We start from the raw sequence: 18,678 nt of genomic DNA, 5'->3' as shown, positions 1-18,678 counted from the left end.
TACGAGAATAAATCGTGGTTGGTTGGTTGGTTGGTTGGTAGTTGACAAACGTTGAGCAGTGGATAACTTGCCTCTTTTATTCATAGTCACCACCACCAACAACGATTTCGGTACGCACATTTACCATTCTGCTCAAAAAAAAAGTAGGTTCATCCTCTTTTTTTAGCCTATTTCCAAACGCCTCTTTCTTTACACAAAAATACACATGGTCAAATAAAGCATCATTTTAATGGAGTCCACTAAATTATGGTGGACCTTAGTGTAGAGTACTGTATAGGAAATCATATAAAATCCAATAAAGCCAATTATTTGACCCAATTAATAAATTTCGTGGCCCATTTATAACCCAATAAAGCCCATTATATGTTTAAACGACCCAAAAATATATACACATCAGCGTCAAACCAAAAAAAAAACACTAATAAAGATCGATCACATGAGCCGATCAGATAACGAAGGTAGTCGCCGGAAGAAGTTTAAAACCGGAGATGGTTTCCGATCACGGAATATAGGATGTCGGAAGTAATAAAACCCTGACGCCATCGCCACCATCTTCGTCGGCACAATATACAACACTAACGCAACGAATAAACACAGCCCCACGAATATACCCGTCGCTCGTGGGTCACGCCACGTCACCAAAGCTTGCATCTTCTCTCCTTGCGCAGCCACTTCACCAAGAATCGTCTGGACTCTAACTCCCACCCCTCGCAGCTTATCGTACCTCGACCTAACCATCTCCGGAGGTCGGTTGCTAGGGACGACGTCGAACTCCTCGTCGAGCTCTTCTCTATCGGCTGCATCAGCCAGCGAGAGTCTTGGATCAAAATGCGGTAGACCAGCACGTGACCTGAACCTGTAATTCCACGCGCCGATCACGAACAAGTAAAACGCTAATGTCGGGCCGATGAGATCGGGGAACCAAATCAGCATCACGACAAGCGCGTGTACGAGTAGAGTCGATGTCGGATTCTTCCAGTAACGCGTGTCTTCAACCCACCGCACCACGTCGACCATTCCGGCAACTACGTTCACTATCCGGAGCCAGTTCGCTCGGACTTTACGCATACTGAAAGTATGAGAATCGGCGTCGAGCATGTACCGTACAATCTCCGGCCTCAAAGGCGGTTCAGATCGTGACAAATGTACGGCCAATATCTTCACGGCAGTGTTCCTCAACATCTCTTCTTGAAACAAACTCAACGGTTTAATGTGATGCATCAAAGGCAACAAAGGTTGAGTATACACGTGTAAGAAATCCAACGGTGGAGCTGACCTCACGAATCGAACGGCTAATTCTATCTCTCCCAGTTTTTTAACGCCGCCGTTAACTAACATCAGAAGCGGATACGTATTCCTATACGCTTTACCAGTCTCCAGCGTAGATATACGTATACGAACTTTTCCAATCCTTAGATCTTGACGCGTGGCTTCTTTCCCACCGTCAATTTCGAATACTCCCCAGCTATCGAAGACTCCGATGGTCAACACCGTACACGGATCGTATACTTTCCACGTGTACTGCTCGTTCCATTTCGGATCTAAAGAATCCGATACGGTTCGGGTACGGACCCATTTAGTACCGTATTTCGCCACCGTGTACGCGTCCGTCGATCCTTTTCCGTTCACCGTCTTCATCGGCAACAGATTCTTGCAACCGATTACACCGAGCTCGACGATTCCCACCGCCGGTTTCCACAACTGCCTCGCCGTAGGTCGGTAATCGCTGCACACGTGCGCAGCCTCGTCCATCACGTGATAACCGCCGTCGAAACAGAGCCTTAAATGTACTCTAGATCTGTTTCCTCTCTTCTCGTCGTTTGGATCATCGAATCCGAACCACCTCGAAGCAACCAAGCGATCGTCGACGCGTCTCTCGATTGCGGTGAGCGGCACGCGAGCCATCCCGACGGTGACTGGCCCTTTCGATGTTCGATACTCCAATGTGAAAACAAGCTGATCGGAGAAAGGCTCGGCGGCTACGAAGAGTAGGTCTTCGTTCCATGACGGAGCTCCGTTTCTAGTAACGGCGGATTTGGTTTTCTGAACTTGGAAACCTAACTGAGCTTTTAACTGAAACGAGGCTTCTTTAAACGCCGTTAACTGTGGCGGTAACAAGTCTTGTGCTTCGATCACTGTCGCGCGTAGATACCACAGCTTCGACGACATGTAGACTTTAGCTCGTGCGGTTACGTTTCCAGCTGTATCAGTCTTCCACGCGTCGGGGAATGATTCGTCAGCTTGAGTTCCAGTCCACGTGGCAAGCATTAAATCGCTGTGGTGAGCCCCGCCTCCTTCGAGACGGTACCATTGCGGCGCCAATGGACTATCCGGCGGGTCTCGGAGCGGAATCTCAGACACGTCAAAGCAAATTCCACCGAGGAATTGGCTTGTTTCGATTCCTGTAGATGAATCATTCCAAACGGAGATCTCTAGAATCGGAGAAGATGACAAATCCGGCGAGTCACGGAGGAAGGCGAAGGTTTGATCCCACTCAAAGCAAGTTGTTTTTCTGGCGGGTTTTGATTGGATCATTGTGCCGGAGAGTGAGATCTTTGTAACTGGACTACCTGAGGTTGGTAAAGAACGAGCTTTTACGACGCGGACGAAGACGTAATGCATTTTCTCTACCAAATCAAACGTGGATCGTTCTATGGTAGAGACGTCGGAGATCTCTGAAGTGTAACTTGCGGTTTCCGATAAGCTTCTACGTAGTGGTTGCGGTCCGGTTTTTTTTTCTGGTATTGAACCGGAGACTGATCTCGATATGGTAACTTCTGGTAACGGTGATCGCGGCGCTGAAGCCCAGCTCATCGAATCTTCTGACTCAAGCATAATATCTTCGCCGTCTGGTTGATTCTTCGGTGGCTCTTCAGCTGGTTTCGTCTCTGGTTCATTCTTATCTGATTCCGGTGGCAGATTTGGTTCCGGCGGAGCTGGATCTTCTCCACCAGCCGTAGCATTTTCCTGTAACGACGGTGAGGCCTCCTCGTTTGGCTTAGTACCCTCGGCGTGCGGCGGTTGTGGTGGTTCCTCTGTTTCTTTCACTTCAGCAGGAGTATTGTCATTAGTCTCTGGTTTTGGCTGAGATTCGTCTGGACCTTCCGCCTTCACCTCCTCTGCTTTTTCCTCCACCACGGTCTCAAGAGGAGCTACCGCCGGTTTTAAAGGAGGAGGCTTTTCATCGGCGTAGTAAAGCCTTAGACCAATCTCACCTTGCACAAGATTAAACAAACTCTTCTTCTCCAAACGATAGTATATCAAAGCCTCCTCTCCTTTCCCAACGAACTGATCGGATCCGAGTCGGATCCTACCGAGAAAATTGTTTCTCCGTGTAGGTCCGAAGTTCTTGTCATGGTACATGTCAAGCTCAAGAACATCGGTAAAGACTTGATGAGAAGGTCGCTTTGCGAGACTGAACTCGAGCGTCTCGTTCCAAACAGGGTTTAAGTCACGGACTATGGTTCGTGTCCTTCGTCTCTGGCCGTAATAGTCGACGACAACGTAAGGACTTGACGTTCCGTGGCCATCCTTTGGTGTAAGGTCCTTTGCGTCTACTACTTCTACTACCAATTTTCGATTTGTTGCCATTTTTTTTTGTCTTTATCGCATGGGATTGAGCTGAACTTGCGTGAAGGTTTAGGGCTTTGTGAAAAAAGAGAGAAAGAGGAGAGAGTAAAAAACAGAAGAGGTTTGATTTGCAGAATTAGTGGCTTATGTTAAGAAAAGAGTGGGAAAGAATCAAAAGTGATGAGTCAAAAAGTAGGGAGACGTTAATTCTTTTAGGTGTATCTGATAGGAATGACCAAATGAGATGAGCCTGTGTTTGTGTTTTTTTTTTTTTTTTTTTTTTTTTTNAACGAGCCTGTGTTTGTGTTTATATATGTAAATATACTAGTAGATAGGAACTGTAGTTTTATAGCAATATTGACACTAAAGATACTGTAAGAATTAAAGAAACTGTGCAAACGAATCAGTGTGTAAGGATTTGTGAATTTTTATTTTAGTATCGTGTGTAAAAGATTTTGCTTATTTTGAGTTAAGCCATAAAAATTTCCTCTGTTTTTTAATACGTGGGATACTTAACTTGATCTAGAAGCAACTCCTGTCAATTCACACTTTGTTTTCTATTTCTTTTGTAGTCTTTTGCTTTCCCTTTTTTCGCTTGTTAATTGGAAATACATTCATATATTTCTCTTTCCGGGTTATAGATTACGTAATTCTCTTACTTTCGGCTTTTGTTTGTCTAAGTTGCTTTTGACTAATTGAAGATTCTCTCTTCTGGTTCTTTAAAATAGCTTTAGACTTTAGTGTACACAAGGAGATTGAAGGTGGTGGGAGACACTCAATGCCACCAAGGATATGTCAGATTTTAAGCAAATTGCTTTTGTTCTTTCTTCAAAAAGTGACTGGTCTCTTTGTCTCTCCTTTTTCTCGAATCTCACCGACCTTAAGCTTAAATAGCTCCCCTCAATCAACCTCATCCATATTCCAATGTAAGACAAGATATATTAACTTTCGTTCTATTGTCTGCTTAGAAACTATATATATGCAATATATTAGTATGATCACAGGAAAAAAATACCGAGAATTAGGAATTTGTTGAATCTCTTTTTGACTACCCAACATCGAGTTTGGTCATTCCTATTAAGAAGATGGTTTTTTTGTGTAATGTTGATGAGTTTTTTGACTACCATTAGCATCATTCAAGGTTTTTTTACTTGGATTTTGCCTATGCATATATGGGTATAGGTTCTGAGCATACCTACAAATGGTTAATCTTGTAGCCTGAAAAATCCACTCTTCCTAGGTTTTATAATTAGAGATTCTTCTGATACGGTCTACGAACTTAGATTACCAAATTTATCATGACATCATGTCCCAGTATCAAGCCATAGATCTTGGAAATCTTAATGTTTAGCTTGATTAGGCAAAAATATCTACATCTATCAAGTCAAAGGAAAACAGAAGATTAAGGAATAAGCAGTTCGAAAAAGAGAGGATACAAAATTTCATCCACGGCCAAGTGGTTCTTAATTTTTCTCCATGAAAAGATTCAGTTCGACGTCATCATTAGAAGAAGAAAGCCGACTGTGTAAATAAAGCTCATCAATAGACTCGTTCTCCTCATACCTCATGCAGGAGTTCAGCTTAATGTAGAATTTTTCAGTTAAAAATTGTTTATGAAAATAATTTAAAACTCTCGAATACATATCTATATATAGTTTTAAAGAACAATCAAATACAATATAACGCATACCTGCTCTGTTTTTTTCCGCCCTATAATACTCTGTTTTGTGGTCTCGTTGAATGTTTCTTTTCGCTTAAGCAACCTTCTTATATCATCTGAAAAACGGTATGCAAGCAGAGTATACAAAGTTAGTAGACTAACAAGCAGTAATATATCTTTTTGTTTCTAAATTGTAAAATCTCCAATACGTTTTGGTAAGATCTCATTCCTTTACTACCTAGAGATCATTCTCAAATTCTATAGTTAATATTATATCAAGAAGCTGAGATAACTCATGCGAATCGGTCTACAATAATATAAGATTCAGTGCATGACTCTTGACCTAGTCCTGCCTTGAGAGGCTACACAAGAATTTAAAGAAGTAAATTAGCTTGACTCAGTCCCATTGAATTCTTTGCTCTGTTTTTCTCCAAATAAATACTTCTTTAGGTCGCGAAATCCTTGACTTTCTCTTTTCTTGCAAGAGATTCTAACGTTACAATATCATATCTTATTCTATAAAATCAGCTTAAGTATGAAAGAGTGTAAATAGGTAGAACTTGGAAGATCAACTTATTCTAGTTGTGCTCTTGCATCGGAATTTAAAACCCATTAGCATAGGCAAAGTCTATAAGAGTCATCACATTCAAAATTCCATAGAAAAAAACATGTCCCTGAAAGGAATTCTCAAGTCGATTTTGGGAAAACCAAGTAAAAAAAGCAATCCTCTTCAACCTCCCATAGCATCTTCTTCTTCGTCATCGCTACCAACTCGTCATTACAGCTACGATGTCTTCCCAAGCTTCTCTGGTCAAGATGTCCGCAGAACCTTTCTCAGCCACTTTCTTGAAGGCTTGAAAACTAATGGAACTAAAACGTTTATAGACAATGGGATCATGAGGAGTGAATCTATCAACTCAGAGCTCATAAGAGCTATTAAGGAATCGAGGATTGCCGTTGTGATCCTATCTAAGAACTACTCCTCTTCGAGCTGGTGTTTAAACGAGCTGCAACTGATCATGGAGTGCAGGGACACTCTTGGGCAGACTGTAATGCCAATCTTCTGCGATGTGGATCCTTCTGATGTAAGAAAACAAACCGGAGATTTTGGAAAAGCCTTTGAGGAAACTTGTTATGGGAAGACAGAAGAACAAAAAGAAAGATGGACAAAAGCTTTGAATCAAGTTGCAGTTATTGCCGGAGAACACTCTGTTTCATGGTACTATCATGCAACACAAGCGTTTAATCGTTTCCGTATTTGATGTAGCATTGTCCTTACTTTATCTGTACTGTATTTTCATAGGGCTAGTGAAGCTGAGATGATCTCAAAGATTGTCATGGATGTTTCTAACGAGCTGCCATCAACAGATTTTGATCGGTTAGTTGGAATTGAAGCTCATGTGAAAGAGATGAAATCGGTGCTATGCTTGACATCCGATGAGGTTAAGATAGTAGGGATCTGGGGTCCTGCAGGTATTGGCAAAACCACCATAGCTAGAGCTTTGTACGATCAAGTTTCCAGTAACTTCCAGCTTAAGTTTTATAAGGAAAATCTTGAAGGGAAGAAAAAAGTGCTTATACATGGCACTATCCGCTTGAAACATTATTTGCAAAAGGAGTTGCTCTCCGGAGTATTAGATTATAGGGAAATGAAGATACCTGACTTACAAGAAGCACAATTTAGGTTAAAGCACCAGAGAGTCCTTCTCGTTCTTGATGATTTGCTTCCTGAGGAGCTGCAAGCTTTGGGAGATATAATTAAGGGTCTTAGATTCGGCAGTAAAGTGAATGTGATCAGTGAAGATATAGATACATTGAGAGAATGCGGGGTCAACGAGAACCAGACCTACAGAGTTGCTTTCCCATCGAGCGAGAAGGCTATGCAGATCTTCTCCTACTCTGCGCTTGGACAAAGCTCTCCACCAAGAGGTTACTTGGAGCATGCCGTTGAAGTAACGAAGCTTGTTACTCCAATTCCACTTGGTCTCAAAGTCTTAGGTTCGTCTTTGCGTGGAAAGAGCAAAGATGAGTGGATAATGACACTATCTACGCTCAGAACCTGTCTTGATGATGACAAGCATATCTGGAAAGTAATTAGATTTTCCTATGAGAAATTATCCTATAAACATAAATATATACTTTACGAGTTAGAAAGTAGAATAGATTTGGATAAGAACGTGAACAACGCCATATTCTTCCTTGCCGAGAGGGACTGGGACGTGGAGAAAGGGATACAAACGCTAGCTGACATGGCGCTCATCTCTAAATTAGGGGACGGAAGAATCATAATGCATTATTTGGTACAGTATTATGCTAAAAAATTCACATGGTCCGGTTAATTTAGTACGACCATGGAGTACCATGAAATTTTAGTCTTTTAATTTTCCATGTAATTTTCTTCTTTTGTGAGTTACACATATAATGATCATCGTAGCATATGCCTTTCTATTTTCTAACACACAGATTTTCTTATTTTTGATGTTGTATGATTACTTGATTAGTAATTTTAATAAACTTTATAAACTCAAACCATCACAAAAGCCATACTTACCCCGAAGGGGCGTGTGAAGACTGGATCACACATCGGAAAGATGGAAGAGACTTGAGTAGTATGTAAGCGACTTAGGGACATGAGCCAATCCATTATATTTCAATTGGTTTTGACGTGAAACCCTATGAAACTTAACATATATGATAGGAGGGTTGAATATACCAAGCTAGAGTAACTTGCAATCAAAAAACATTGGTGGTCAAGATACTAGAAGAACATTATCTCTAGGGAAAGTGTGGAGAAATATCCCACAAGGGAAATATTTTTATAATTGTTTTTGAGCTGTAAACTCTTGAAACCAGCACAGATCAGAGAAACGCATAAGTCAGAATCTTAAGAAGTAACAAAGCTTGACCCAGACCTTTTAAATGTTTCTTTTTTCTCCAAAGTAAATTATTTTTTATATTGCTTAATTGGTGAAAAAGGAAAACCAGAACTTTCTCTCTTGCATGACTTTGAACGAACAATACCATAATAATATTGTGTAACATCAGCTGAAGTATGAAAGCGTGTAAATAGGTAACATGAGCCCAATAGTAGGTGTTTCTCTTAAAAAAAAAAATTAGAACCCATTTTCATAGGCAAAGAACAAGTCTTAAGTCTTCGAGAAAACCATGTTCTTGAAATGTATATCAAGTCGATCGATTCTGAGAGAATCAAGAAGAAATACCAATTATCTTCATCCTCTCATGGCATCTTCTTCTTCTTTATCAACTCGTCAAAACAGCTATGATGTTTTCCCAAGCTTCTCCAGTCAAGATGTCCGGAGAACCTTTCTCAGCCATTTTCTTGAAGGGTTGAAAAGCAAAGGAATTAAAACGTTCACAGAAAATGGGATCATGAGGGGCGACTGTATCAACTCTGAGCTCGAAAAAGCTATTAAAGAATCAAGGATTGCCGTCGTGATCCTCTCTAAGAACTACGTCTCTTCGAGTAAGTGTTTAAACGAGCTGCAACTGATCATGGAGTGCAGGGACACTCTTGGGCAGACTGTGATGACAATCTTCTACGATGTAGATCCCTCTGATGTCAAAAAACAAACCGGAGATTTTGGAAAAGCCTTCGAGGAAACTTGTCATGGGAAGGCAGAAGAACAAAAGCAGAGATGGAGTCAAGCTTTGACTCAAGTTGCTCTTATTGCCGGAGAACATTCTGTCTCATGGTACTCAATTCCATTTTGTTTATTTTTGTTAGGATTCGGCACAATTACTCAGATATCATGTATATACCCATATCAATACTACTGATAAGATCCCACATTAGAGGTGAAGGCCTAAAATATACTTTAATTGGATATGGGAAATATTGTACCTCATAAATCTCATGTTAGTGAGTATTCTTCATTACTAGTTTATTATAGGTTCAGGTGGATAGCGTCAATTGAAATTTTGTGGTCATCCGACATTTTTTTCAGGTTGGTTTAGTAATATTCTAAGTTCTAAACTTCATATATATACACCATGTCATTTAGGGCCAGTGAAGCTGCAATGATATCAAAAAATTGTCATGGATGTTTTGAACGAGTTGCCATCAACGGATTTTGATCAGTTAGTTAGAACAGAAGATCATGTAGGAAAGATTAAATCGATGTTACGCTTGGAATCGGATGAGGTTAAAATAGTGGGGATCTGGGGTTCTGCAGGTATTGGCAAAACCACCATAGCTAGAGCTTTGTACAATCAAGTTTCCAGCAACTTCGAACTTAAGTTTTACAAAGAGAATCTTGGGGGAATGTTTAGGAGGATTAGTCTTGACCCCATTAGCTTGAAAAGTCATTTGGAAAACGAGTTACACTCTGGAATTTTAGATTATAGGGACATGAAGATACCTGACTTGCAGGAGGCGCAATTTAGAATAATGCACCAGAGAGTCCTCCTCATTCTTGATGATGTCTGTTCTGAGGAGATACAAGCTTTGGCAAATCTGATTCAGTATCTTAAATTTGGAAGTAAGGTTATCATGACGAATGAAAATCTATTCACATTGATGCATAATGGGATCGACCAGATATACAAAGTTGCTTTCCCATCGAGTGAAGAGGCTTTACAGATCTTCTCATACTCTGCGTTTGGACAAAGCTCTCCACCAAGAGGTTACTTGGAGCATGCAAATGAAGTAGCTAATCTTATTGCTCCTTTTCCACTTGCTCTCAAGATCTTAGGCTCGGCTTTACGTGGGAAGAGCAAAGAGGAGTGGACAATGGCACCGGCTAAACTCAAAACTTATGTTGACGTCACGGATATTGAGAAAGCTATTAGATTTGCGTACGATGGTTTATCTGAGAATCACAAAACTTTGTTTTTCTCGTTAGGCGATTCTTCTTATTGGAGTAAGAACGGGTTGTACTCGCTTTCCGCCTTAAACTCGTATATAAGGAGAGACTGGGACATAGAGAAAGGGGTACAAACCCTAGCTGATATGGCTCTTATCTCTATATCTAGGGGGGACGGAGATTTAATCATGATGCATTATCTCGTTAAGTTAATGTGTAGAAGGTTAACTTATTTCAATTAAGTTGTGTAAAAGGATTGCATAATTCATGAACACCTGATTCTGCCATGAACGCAGGAGCAGAGGAACTGTAATTCTCTGTTATTAAACCCTTAAACCCCATTTGATTTTGCGAAACTGAGTCTTCCATGATTGCCTTCACGACTCGTGGTACTGGAGTCTAATACTGTTAACGGTGTTCAAAGCAAGTAGGTATACTAAGAAGAAGACTAGTTAGTATAGTAAAAAGCGGTGCTTATTCATTTCTTAGTTGGAAAATTTTACGAAATAATGGTTTTTTTTTAAAGCTTCAAGAATGTAGATAGCTTCTTCTTCGTGATGGCTATTTTTTTTCACACGCCTCCTCGAGATGATGGCTCTTTTAGCCATTAATTTCGACAGAATCCATCACTCCTCCTCAAGATAATGCTCTTTTTTTTTTAGCTATCTCGATGGAATTGGGTCTTCATTTGGGCCAACAATTAATGGGGTGATCGGACCTCTATCCGGGCCAGATTAGTTAACAGGCCAGCGTGTGTAGGCTCTGATACCATGTTAAATTAGGGTTTGATATGGGCTTCCAACTCAAAACCAATTGGCAATGAGTGGAGAGGCTCTAACCCTTTATATATTACTTAAGTCCCTTTACATCTATCAGATATGGAATCTTTTTCTTCACAGTTATTTTTTTCCCGCTGTGTTTATTCGTTGGGATAATTTACCACCATAGCTTAAATGCTTCAGATGATCAACATGAACACTGACTCATTCAAAAAAAAAAAGAACATGAACACTGAGAGACGAAGTCCAGTTGAATGCTTTCCTTCTCTCCATACAATAAGGATGCCTCTTTATGTCTGTCGCAAGATCACTGGCGATAAATGAATAAAAGTTATAAAAAAATTATCCATTCTTTAAAGATTGATGTGCAAATTGTATTGTATAAAGGGATTTTAGTCAAAAATGCCATTTTCAAAACTAAAGTTCTAAAAAATGCCAGTTTGATGTTTTCTTTTTCTAGAGTGTCATTTTCTACATTCATGCCATCAATTCAAAAGACAAGATTACCCTTTTATTAAAGGAGAGTGAAACAAAAAGAAACTGAAGAACAATAATGGGAATGTTTTATGCGACTACATTAATGGTGGGAGTCTTTCTCTTTCATGGATTGTGTTAGTGTGAACTAAAGAGTAATTCTATTAATTGGCTTGTGTTTAAGAGTAATTAAATCTAAACAGATCTGATAATAGAAAAAAAGTGAAAATATGTTACGAATGGTGTAGTAAAGATAAGTCATTTACATTGGTCCATCAGATATCAACATGTCTATTTATGCAAATAGTTCATCAATGGTCCATCACTAACAAATGACAAATGGTCCATCGCTACCAAGATTAACGATTAATTTGAAGAATAAACAGATAATCATAACACTTCTAGTCCATAAGCACATACTCGGTTGGAGAGTCTTCAATTTTTTCTTCCTCTAGTCTCTGACTTGTGGCTTCCTTTGGGGCTTCAAAGCTATGATAATAGACAAAATTGAAGAGTATTCATTTATATTGGTCCTTCTGACAGCAAGATGTCTATTTTTAACAATGGTCTCTCGCTAACAGATAGTCCATCGAAGAAATGTTCTATAGCTAATAATGGTCTATCGGTTAGCAACTGGTCCATCAGCCTAAAAATTCCATCATATAAACATGTCTACTACTTCTAATTGGTTGTCCATCACTACCAAATTGTTTATCGTTCACAAGATTCATGACTAATTTGAAGATGAAGCATATAATCAGAACTCATTTGGTCTATGAACACATACCCGGTTGGAGAGACTTCAATCTTGTCTTCCTCTACTCTCTGACTTGTGGCTACCTCGTGGGTTTTGGATCTCTGATAATAGACAGAATGTAGTAGACAAAATTAAACATACGTCATTAGCATGTCTACTCCTAATAGATGGACCATTGCTAACAGATGGTCCATCATTACCAAATGGTCCATCGGTTACCCAATTGCCCATCAATACCATAAACTCTAGATCTTAGAAAAGTTATAAAAAAAAACATACACAAGCTCGGTTAGAGGGTCTCCAGAACTAGACCGCCGTGTTGGTCGCCTACGGAGGGGTAAGGCGGGTCAGACAGAGTATGTGGTGGACAACTGCACTTGGTTATTAGATCGGTTAGATCGTTTGTCCATTGTATGCTGTCGTAAGAAGTGGGACGGAAAGAGGGTCGATTGTGAAAGTGAGAGATATTGAGGATGAAGTGATGTTAGCAAAAGAGAGAGAGATAGAAATTGCAGAAGGTGAAAAATCGATGGTTACAAGAGAGAGATGGTTTTCTCTCTTTTTTGAAATAAAGCGGAGAAGAAAAAAAATCAATTGAGAAAAAAAAATTATTTAATTGGTCTGATTATTTTAGGTTAACTCCCAAATATCTCGAGAAAAAAAAGACAATTTATTATATTTTAATGACTTGAGGATATTATAATCTTTTATGTAGCAGGGTGTGGCAGGCGGGACAATAAGTTTCGCAAACTGGCATTGACGAAGAAATATGTCAGTGTACATGGCATAATTCATAATTTTCCCTTGTATAAACACCAGCCTCTGTTTTAGCTAGAAAACGTGTAAGCCACGTAAAATATAAACTAACACTTAAATAAATAGTTATTTGGATCCCACTTGCATAAGTAGTAAAAGAACAAGTCATCGATCATCAGAATCATCACTGTACGAAAAAAATGTGTTTTTCATAGGAATGGATTCTTCTTCTTCATCTTCATCATCTCGTCTAATTAGATATGAAGCTTCCTTTGAATCTAGGGATTTCGTCATTAAGAAAAGAAAGAAAGAAAAAGACTTAAAACCAAATTTTACAAAAAAAAAAAAAACAAATGACTCTAAAATATGTTTTAAAAAAAGTCAACGTATAGTTGCTCTGTTTTTTCTTTCTTTTTTCATATAATGCTGATTTCTTGTCCCTGTCAATGTTTCACTTAAGCAAACCTTCACGTTCACGTCTTTACATCACAAAACCTATAGGAAGACTTTTTCAAGTCTCGCATGGCTGTACGCAAACAGATACAAAGTATTAGACTATTAGTAAACAATTTTTTTGGTAATTTCCAAGTTACGTAATTTCTAAAATAGTTTTGGCAGTATTTCATTCATTTTAAGTACTACTCTGTCTTTTCTTGCAAGATTTTTAATGTACAATATTCTATATATTCTATAAACAATAGCTGAAGTCAGAAAGCGCGTTAATAGGTAGAAGATCGACTATTGTATAATTTGTATTGGTATTTAAAACCCATTTGCATAGGCAAAGTCTAAAAGTCCAATGATCTTATTTCTCATCACACTCAAATTTACATAGGAGATACATGTCGTTGCAAGGAATTCTCAAGTCGGTTTGGGGGAAATCAAGAAAAGATAGTGACTCTTCTATGTACCCTCAAATGGCTTCTTCTGCTCCTTTTTCTTCGTCTTCTTCATCTTCTTCATCGTTATCAACTCGTCAATACACCTACGATGTCTTCCCAAGCTTCTCTGGTCAAGATGTCCGCAGAACTTTTCTCAGCCACTTTCTTGAAGGGTTGAAAAGCAAGGGAATCAAAACGTTCATAGATAATGGGATCATGAGGAGTGAGTCTATCAACTCTGAGCTCGTAAGAGCTATTAGAGAATCAAGGATTGCTGTCGTGATCCTCTCTAAGAACTACGCTTCTTCGAGTTGGTGTCTAAACGAGTTGCAGCTGATAATGGACTGCAGAGCTTCTTTAGGACAAACTGTGATGACTATTTTCTATGACGTCGAGCCTTCTGATGTGAGAAAGCAGACTGGCGAATTTGGAAATACATTTGAACAAACCTGTTATGGGAAGACGGAGGAAGAGAAGCAGAGATGGAGACAAGCTTTGACTGAAGTTGCAGTTATTGCTGGAGAGCATTCTGACTCATGGTATTGTTCCAATCCAGTCTTGTTTTCGTGTCCATTTAATTTAGTAGTCTCCTAACTTTATATGTCATGTCCTTAGGGCTAGTGAGGCTGAGATGATAGAGAAGATCGTCATGGATGTTTCAAACGAGTTGCCATCAACGGATTTTGATAAGTTAGTTGGAATTGAAGCTCATGTAGCAAATATGAAATCGAAGATATGCTTAGAATCCGACGAGGTGAAGATTGTGGGGATATGGGGTCCTGCAGGTATTGGCAAAGCCACCATAGCTAGAAATTTATACAATCAAGTTTCCAGCTACTTCCAACTTAAGTATTATAGGGAGCCAGTTTGGAAAACTGGCTCTAACGCAACGGGATTGCATAACGAATTACTATCTGGAATGTTAGATCATAGAGACATGAAGATACCTCACATGTTAGAGGCGCAATATAGGTTAATGCACCAGAGAGTCCTTCTCGTTCTTGATAATGTCAATACCGAAGAGCTACAAGCTTTGCAAAATCTAAGTCAGTATCTTAAATTCGGAAGTAAGGTGATTGTGATGATTGAAGATATATATGCATTGAGGCGTTGTGGGATCGAGCAGATATACAAAGTTGCTTTCCCATCGAGCGATGAGGCTTTACAGATATTCTCATACTCTGCGTTTGGGCAAAGCTCTCCACCAAGAGGTTACTTGGAGCATGCAAATGAAGTAACTAAACTTATTGCTCCTTTTCCACTTGGTCTCAAGATCTTAGGCTCGGCTTTACGTGGGAAGAGCAAAGAGGAGTGGACCATGGTACCTGCTAAACTGAAGAGCTATCTTAACGACACGGATATTCAGAAAGCAATTAGATTTGCGTTCGATGGTTTGTCTGAGAAGCACAGAACTTTATTTCAATCGTTAGCAGATTCTAGATATTGGGGTAAGAATGTGAACAACGCCATCTACTCGCTTGCCAAGACAGACTGGGACGTGGAGAAAGGGTTACAAACCCTAGCTGATCTGGCTCTCATCTCTAAATCTGCGGATGGAGAAATCATGATGCATGATTTGATACAGTCAATGCTTTGGAGTGGTAGACTTAGATAATTGTGGAATGACATTTTTTTTGGTGAATAATTTGGAATGACATAAAATAAGGTTAAACTCTATAATGAGACAAGTTATTTGCATAAATTTTTTTGTATATTTCTTAATTCCCCAACATCGAGTTTGGACCTGTAACTCCTATTAAGAATATTGGTTTTGTATAATGCTAATGAGTTTGACCACCAATAAAACCATTCAAGACTTTTTAACTAGACTTGTTTTTTCCTATGCATATGGATGGGTATAGGTTCTTAATAAAAATATAAGACCACACCTACGATTAGTTAATCTTCTACGTGTTTACACGCTCTGCGCACCTACATGAGTTTGGATGAAGGTCCAATTGAATGCTTTTCTTTTCTTCTCTCCATACAATAAGGATGCCTCTTATGTCGCAAGATCATTGGCGATAAATGAATAAAAGTAAAAAATTTCTCCATTCTTGCAAGATTTTGACGTGCAAATTGTATTGTATAAACATCAGCCTCTGTTTTAGAAAACGTGTAAACCACGTAAAGTATAAACTAACTCCTAAATAAATAGTTATTTGGATCCCACTTGCATAGCTAAAAGAACAAGTCCTCGGTCATCAGACTCATACCAAAAAAAAAAAAAAAGTGTTTTCCATAGGAATGGATTCTTCTTCTTCTTCGTCTTCATCATCTCGTCTATACAGGTACGATGTCTTCCCAAGCTTCTACGGTCAAGATGTCCCCAGAACTTTTCTCAGTCACTTTCTTGAAGGGTTGAAAAGCAAGGGAATTAAAACGTTCGTAGATAATGGGATCATGAGGAGCGAGTCAATCAACTCTGAGCTTGTAAGAGCTATCAGAGAATCAAGGGTCTCTGTCGTGATACTATCTAAGAACTACGCTTCTTCGAGTTGGTGTCTAAACGAGTTGCAGCTGATCATGGACTGCAGAACTTCTTTAGGACAATCTGTGATGACCATTTTCTACAACGTGGAGCCTTCTGATGTGAGAAAGCAGACTGGAGATTTCGGAAAAGCCTTTGAAGAAAATTGTTATGGGAAAACAGAGGAAGAGGAACAGAAGCTTTGACTCAGGTTTCAGTTATTGCCGGAGAAAACTCTGTTTCATGGTAATATATTCCCCAACCAAACCATACTACTCCTTGTTTTATTGTTGATTAGTAGTTAGTGTTATAACTTTATATATGTAATGTATTTTTAGGGCTAGTGAGGCTGAGATGATATCGAAAATTGTCATGGATGTATCCAACGAGTTGCCATCAACGGATTTTGATAAGTTAGTTGGAATTGAAGCTCATGTAGCAAAGATGAAATCGAAGATATGTTTAGAATCCGACGAGGTGAAGGTTGTGGGGTCCTGCTGGTATTGGCAAGACTACCATAGCTAGAGCTTTATACAACCAAGTTTCCAGTTACTTCCAACTCAAGTTTTTTAGGGAGCCAGCTTGGAAGACTGGCTCTAACACAACGGGACTGCAACACGAGTTGCTGTCTGGAATCTTAGACCATAGAGACAAGAAGATAGCTAACAAACAAGAGGCACAAGATAGGTTAATGCACCAGAGAGTCCTTCTCGTTCTTAACCCTGTCAGTTCCGTGGAGCTACAAGGTTTGCGGAATCTGATTCAGCGTCTTAGTTTCGGAAGCAAGGTGATTGTGACGAATGAGATTTTATCTACGTTGAAGAATAACGGAATCGAGCAGATATACAAAGTTACGTATCCATCAAGCGAAGAGGCTCTACAGATATTCTCATACTCTGCGTTTGGGCAAAGCTCTCCACCGGAGGTCCTTCTCGGACAATCGTTCCTCCGTTCTCTCTCTTCTCTCTCCTTCTGTTCACAAAAAAGTAGATCTCGTGTTTCCACTTTTTTCTTTTGTAATCTGTGCTTAATTGCAGGTGTTGGATTTGCAAAGAAGATCCAAGAGTGAGCAAGGGTCATCTTCTACCGACAGTGGTGGCGTGGTTCTCTCTCTTCGGTGTAGTTATGGCTCCGGTAAGCGGAGAAGAAGATCTGGTGTAAGGGCTCCTGGTTTGAGGACGCCGGTGGGTTATCGCCGGAGCTTCTCGGCTCCTCCGTTTCAACGGCTCGCTGTGACTATAGCGGAAGCCGAAGGGTGAGTGGTGGGGAGTGCTGTTTCGTCGAGGTGGTTAATGGCTCGATCCTTTTGGATCTTGTTGGCTGTCGCGGACTCTGGTTGCAGTTGGTCTGGGTGAGCCGTCAGCCTCTGCAATTGCCGTGAATTGTGTGTCCACCAGACCGGTTTGAAGTTGTCCTTGCTCGAGGGAGATCGAAGCCGTCGGTGGTTAAAGGAGGGGATAGATCTGAGTTTTGGCGGTTTGCTAGGTCAGAAACTGCCAACGTCGATGTCGGTTGTCGGAAGTTGTACACACCGGGAGGGTTGTAGCGGGTCAGGTGGCTCGCCGGAACAAGATTAACGACAGAAACTGGATTCTTCTGTCAGTAGTCTGGATCCTGTCGTTGCTGCCTCAAAGCCGTGGCCCTTGAATCCACCGGAATTGGTGCGCTGACTCTCTGTTTCTGGTGATCAACAGGGTCCGATCCTCTTGCCGGCGGCTGCTCTATTTCGTTTTTCTGTAAACCCTAATTTTGTACTGGATCCGAATTGTAACAGGCCAAGGCCCAGCCCATTTGGGAGTTTTAATATTAATTAAAAAAANCCGGTAAGCGGAGAAGAAGATCTGGTGTAAGGGCTCCTGGTTTGAGGACGCCGGTGGGTTATCGCCGGAGCTTCTCGGCTCCTCCGTTTCAACGGCTCGCTGTGACTATAGCGGAAGCCGAAGGGTGAGTGGTGGGGAGTGCTGTTTCGTCGAGGTGGTTAATGGCTCGATCCTTTTGGATCTTGTTGGCTGTCGCGGACTCTGGTTGCAGTTGGTCTGGGTGAGCCGTCAGCCTCTGCAATTGCCGTGAATTGTGTGTCCACCAGACCGGTTTGAAGTTGTCCTTGCTCGAGGGAGATCGAAGCCGTCGGTGGTTAAAGGAGGGGATAGATCTGAGTTTTGGCGGTTTGCTATGTCAGAAACTGCCAACGTCGATGTCGGTTGTCGGAAGTTGTACACACCGGGAGGGTTGTAGCGGGTCAGGTGGCTCGCCGGAACAAGATTAACGACAGAAACTGGATTCTTCTGTCAGTAGTCTGGATCCTGTCGTTGCTGCCTCAAAGCCGTGGCCCTTGAATCCACCGGAATTGGTGCGCTGACTCTCTGTTTCTGGTGATCAACAGGGTCCGATCCTCTTGCCGGCGGCTGCTCTATTTCGTTTTTCTGTAAACCCTAATTTTGTACTGGATCCGAATTGTAACAGGCCAAGGCCCAGCCCATTTGGGAGTTTTAATATTAATTAAAAAAA

At 40.5% G+C, this 18,678-nt stretch overlaps 6 protein-coding genes and 1 long non-coding RNA gene across 8 annotated transcripts; 5 read left to right on the top strand and 2 right to left on the bottom strand.

Moving 5' to 3' along the window:
- Positions 275 to 3,839, bottom strand: LOC104735852 (protein QUIRKY-like). Its single transcript, XM_010455716.1, has one exon. It carries the CDS (start codon positions 3,589 to 3,591, stop codon positions 433 to 435), a length of 3,159 nt encoding a protein of 1,052 aa, XP_010454018.1. The 5' UTR covers positions 3,592 to 3,839; the 3' UTR covers positions 275 to 432.
- On the top strand, positions 5,899 to 7,569 carry LOC104735851 (probable disease resistance protein RPP1). Its single transcript, XM_010455715.2, has 2 exons — positions 5,899 to 6,449; positions 6,534 to 7,569. The coding sequence occupies exons 1-2, from the start codon at positions 5,899 to 5,901 to the stop codon at positions 7,567 to 7,569; spliced, it is 1,587 nt and encodes a 528-aa protein (XP_010454017.1).
- Positions 8,471 to 9,205, top strand: LOC104738029 (disease resistance protein RML1A-like). The gene is made up of 2 exons (XM_010458268.1): positions 8,471 to 8,943; positions 9,196 to 9,205. Exons 1-2 carry the CDS (start codon positions 8,471 to 8,473, stop codon positions 9,203 to 9,205), a joined length of 483 nt encoding a protein of 160 aa, XP_010456570.1.
- On the top strand, positions 9,288 to 10,295 carry LOC104738028 (putative disease resistance protein At4g11170). Its single transcript, XM_019234516.1, has one exon. It carries the CDS (start codon positions 9,288 to 9,290, stop codon positions 10,293 to 10,295), a length of 1,008 nt encoding a protein of 335 aa, XP_019090061.1.
- Positions 11,570 to 12,614, bottom strand: LOC104735850. The gene is made up of 3 exons (XR_759501.2): positions 12,343 to 12,614; positions 12,094 to 12,164; positions 11,570 to 11,795 (listed from the first exon to the last, which is right to left on the bottom strand). It is a non-coding gene; the product is annotated as an uncharacterized LOC104735850 (long non-coding RNA).
- LOC104735849 (probable disease resistance protein RPP1) lies at positions 13,554 to 15,402 on the top strand. The gene is made up of 2 exons (XM_010455714.2): positions 13,554 to 14,239; positions 14,316 to 15,402. Exons 1-2 carry the CDS (start codon positions 13,662 to 13,664, stop codon positions 15,313 to 15,315), a joined length of 1,578 nt encoding a protein of 525 aa, XP_010454016.1. The 5' UTR covers positions 13,554 to 13,661; the 3' UTR covers positions 15,316 to 15,402.
- Positions 15,911 to 18,663, top strand: LOC104735848 (probable disease resistance protein RPP1). Of its 2 annotated transcripts, XM_010455713.1 has the most exons (4): positions 15,911 to 16,416; positions 16,509 to 17,095; positions 17,208 to 17,325; positions 18,015 to 18,663. In XM_010455713.1, the coding sequence occupies exons 2-4, from the start codon at positions 16,862 to 16,864 to the stop codon at positions 18,116 to 18,118; spliced, it is 456 nt and encodes a 151-aa protein (XP_010454015.1). In that variant the 5' UTR covers positions 15,911 to 16,416; positions 16,509 to 16,861; the 3' UTR covers positions 18,119 to 18,663. The 2 variants fall into 2 exon arrangements, 1 of the variants encoding a protein (XP_010454015.1); XR_759500.1 differs by lacking the exon at positions 18,015 to 18,663 and having other exon boundaries at positions 16,509 to 17,120; positions 17,208 to 17,974.

This window comes from Camelina sativa, chromosome 13 (genome assembly GCF_000633955.1).
Source record: "Camelina sativa cultivar DH55 chromosome 13, Cs, whole genome shotgun sequence".
In the NCBI taxonomy this organism is placed as follows: Eukaryota; Viridiplantae; Streptophyta; class Magnoliopsida; order Brassicales; family Brassicaceae; genus Camelina; species Camelina sativa.
The sequence above is the reverse complement of the archived record's forward strand: the minus strand, read 5'-3'. Positions and strand labels throughout refer to the sequence as shown.

Excerpts from the sequence above, each read along its gene's own strand:
- LOC104735852 (XM_010455716.1), bottom strand. The coding sequence starts at position 3,591 with ATGGCAACAAATCGAAAATTGGTAGTAGAAGTAGTAGACGCAAAGGAC.
- LOC104735851 (XM_010455715.2), top strand. The coding sequence starts at position 5,899 with ATGTCCCTGAAAGGAATTCTCAAGTCGATTTTGGGAAAACCAAGTAAA. Across the intron at positions 6,450-6,533 it reads GGAGAACACTCTGTTTCATG|GGCTAGTGAAGCTGAGATGA; the intron begins GTACTATCATGC and ends GTATTTTCATAG.
- LOC104738029 (XM_010458268.1), top strand. The coding sequence starts at position 8,471 with ATGGCATCTTCTTCTTCTTTATCAACTCGTCAAAACAGCTATGATGTT.
- LOC104738028 (XM_019234516.1), top strand. The coding sequence starts at position 9,288 with ATGGATGTTTTGAACGAGTTGCCATCAACGGATTTTGATCAGTTAGTT.
- LOC104735849 (XM_010455714.2), top strand. The coding sequence starts at position 13,662 with ATGTCGTTGCAAGGAATTCTCAAGTCGGTTTGGGGGAAATCAAGAAAA. Across the intron at positions 14,240-14,315 it reads GGAGAGCATTCTGACTCATG|GGCTAGTGAGGCTGAGATGA; the intron begins GTATTGTTCCAA and ends TCATGTCCTTAG.
- LOC104735848 (XM_010455713.1), top strand. The coding sequence starts at position 16,862 with ATGCACCAGAGAGTCCTTCTCGTTCTTAACCCTGTCAGTTCCGTGGAG. Across the intron at positions 17,096-17,207 it reads GGCAAAGCTCTCCACCGGAG|GTGTTGGATTTGCAAAGAAG; the intron begins GTCCTTCTCGGA and ends GCTTAATTGCAG. Across the intron at positions 17,326-18,014 it reads TAAGCGGAGAAGAAGATCTG|GTGTAAGGGCTCCTGGTTTG; the intron begins GTGTAAGGGCTC and ends GAAGAAGATCTG.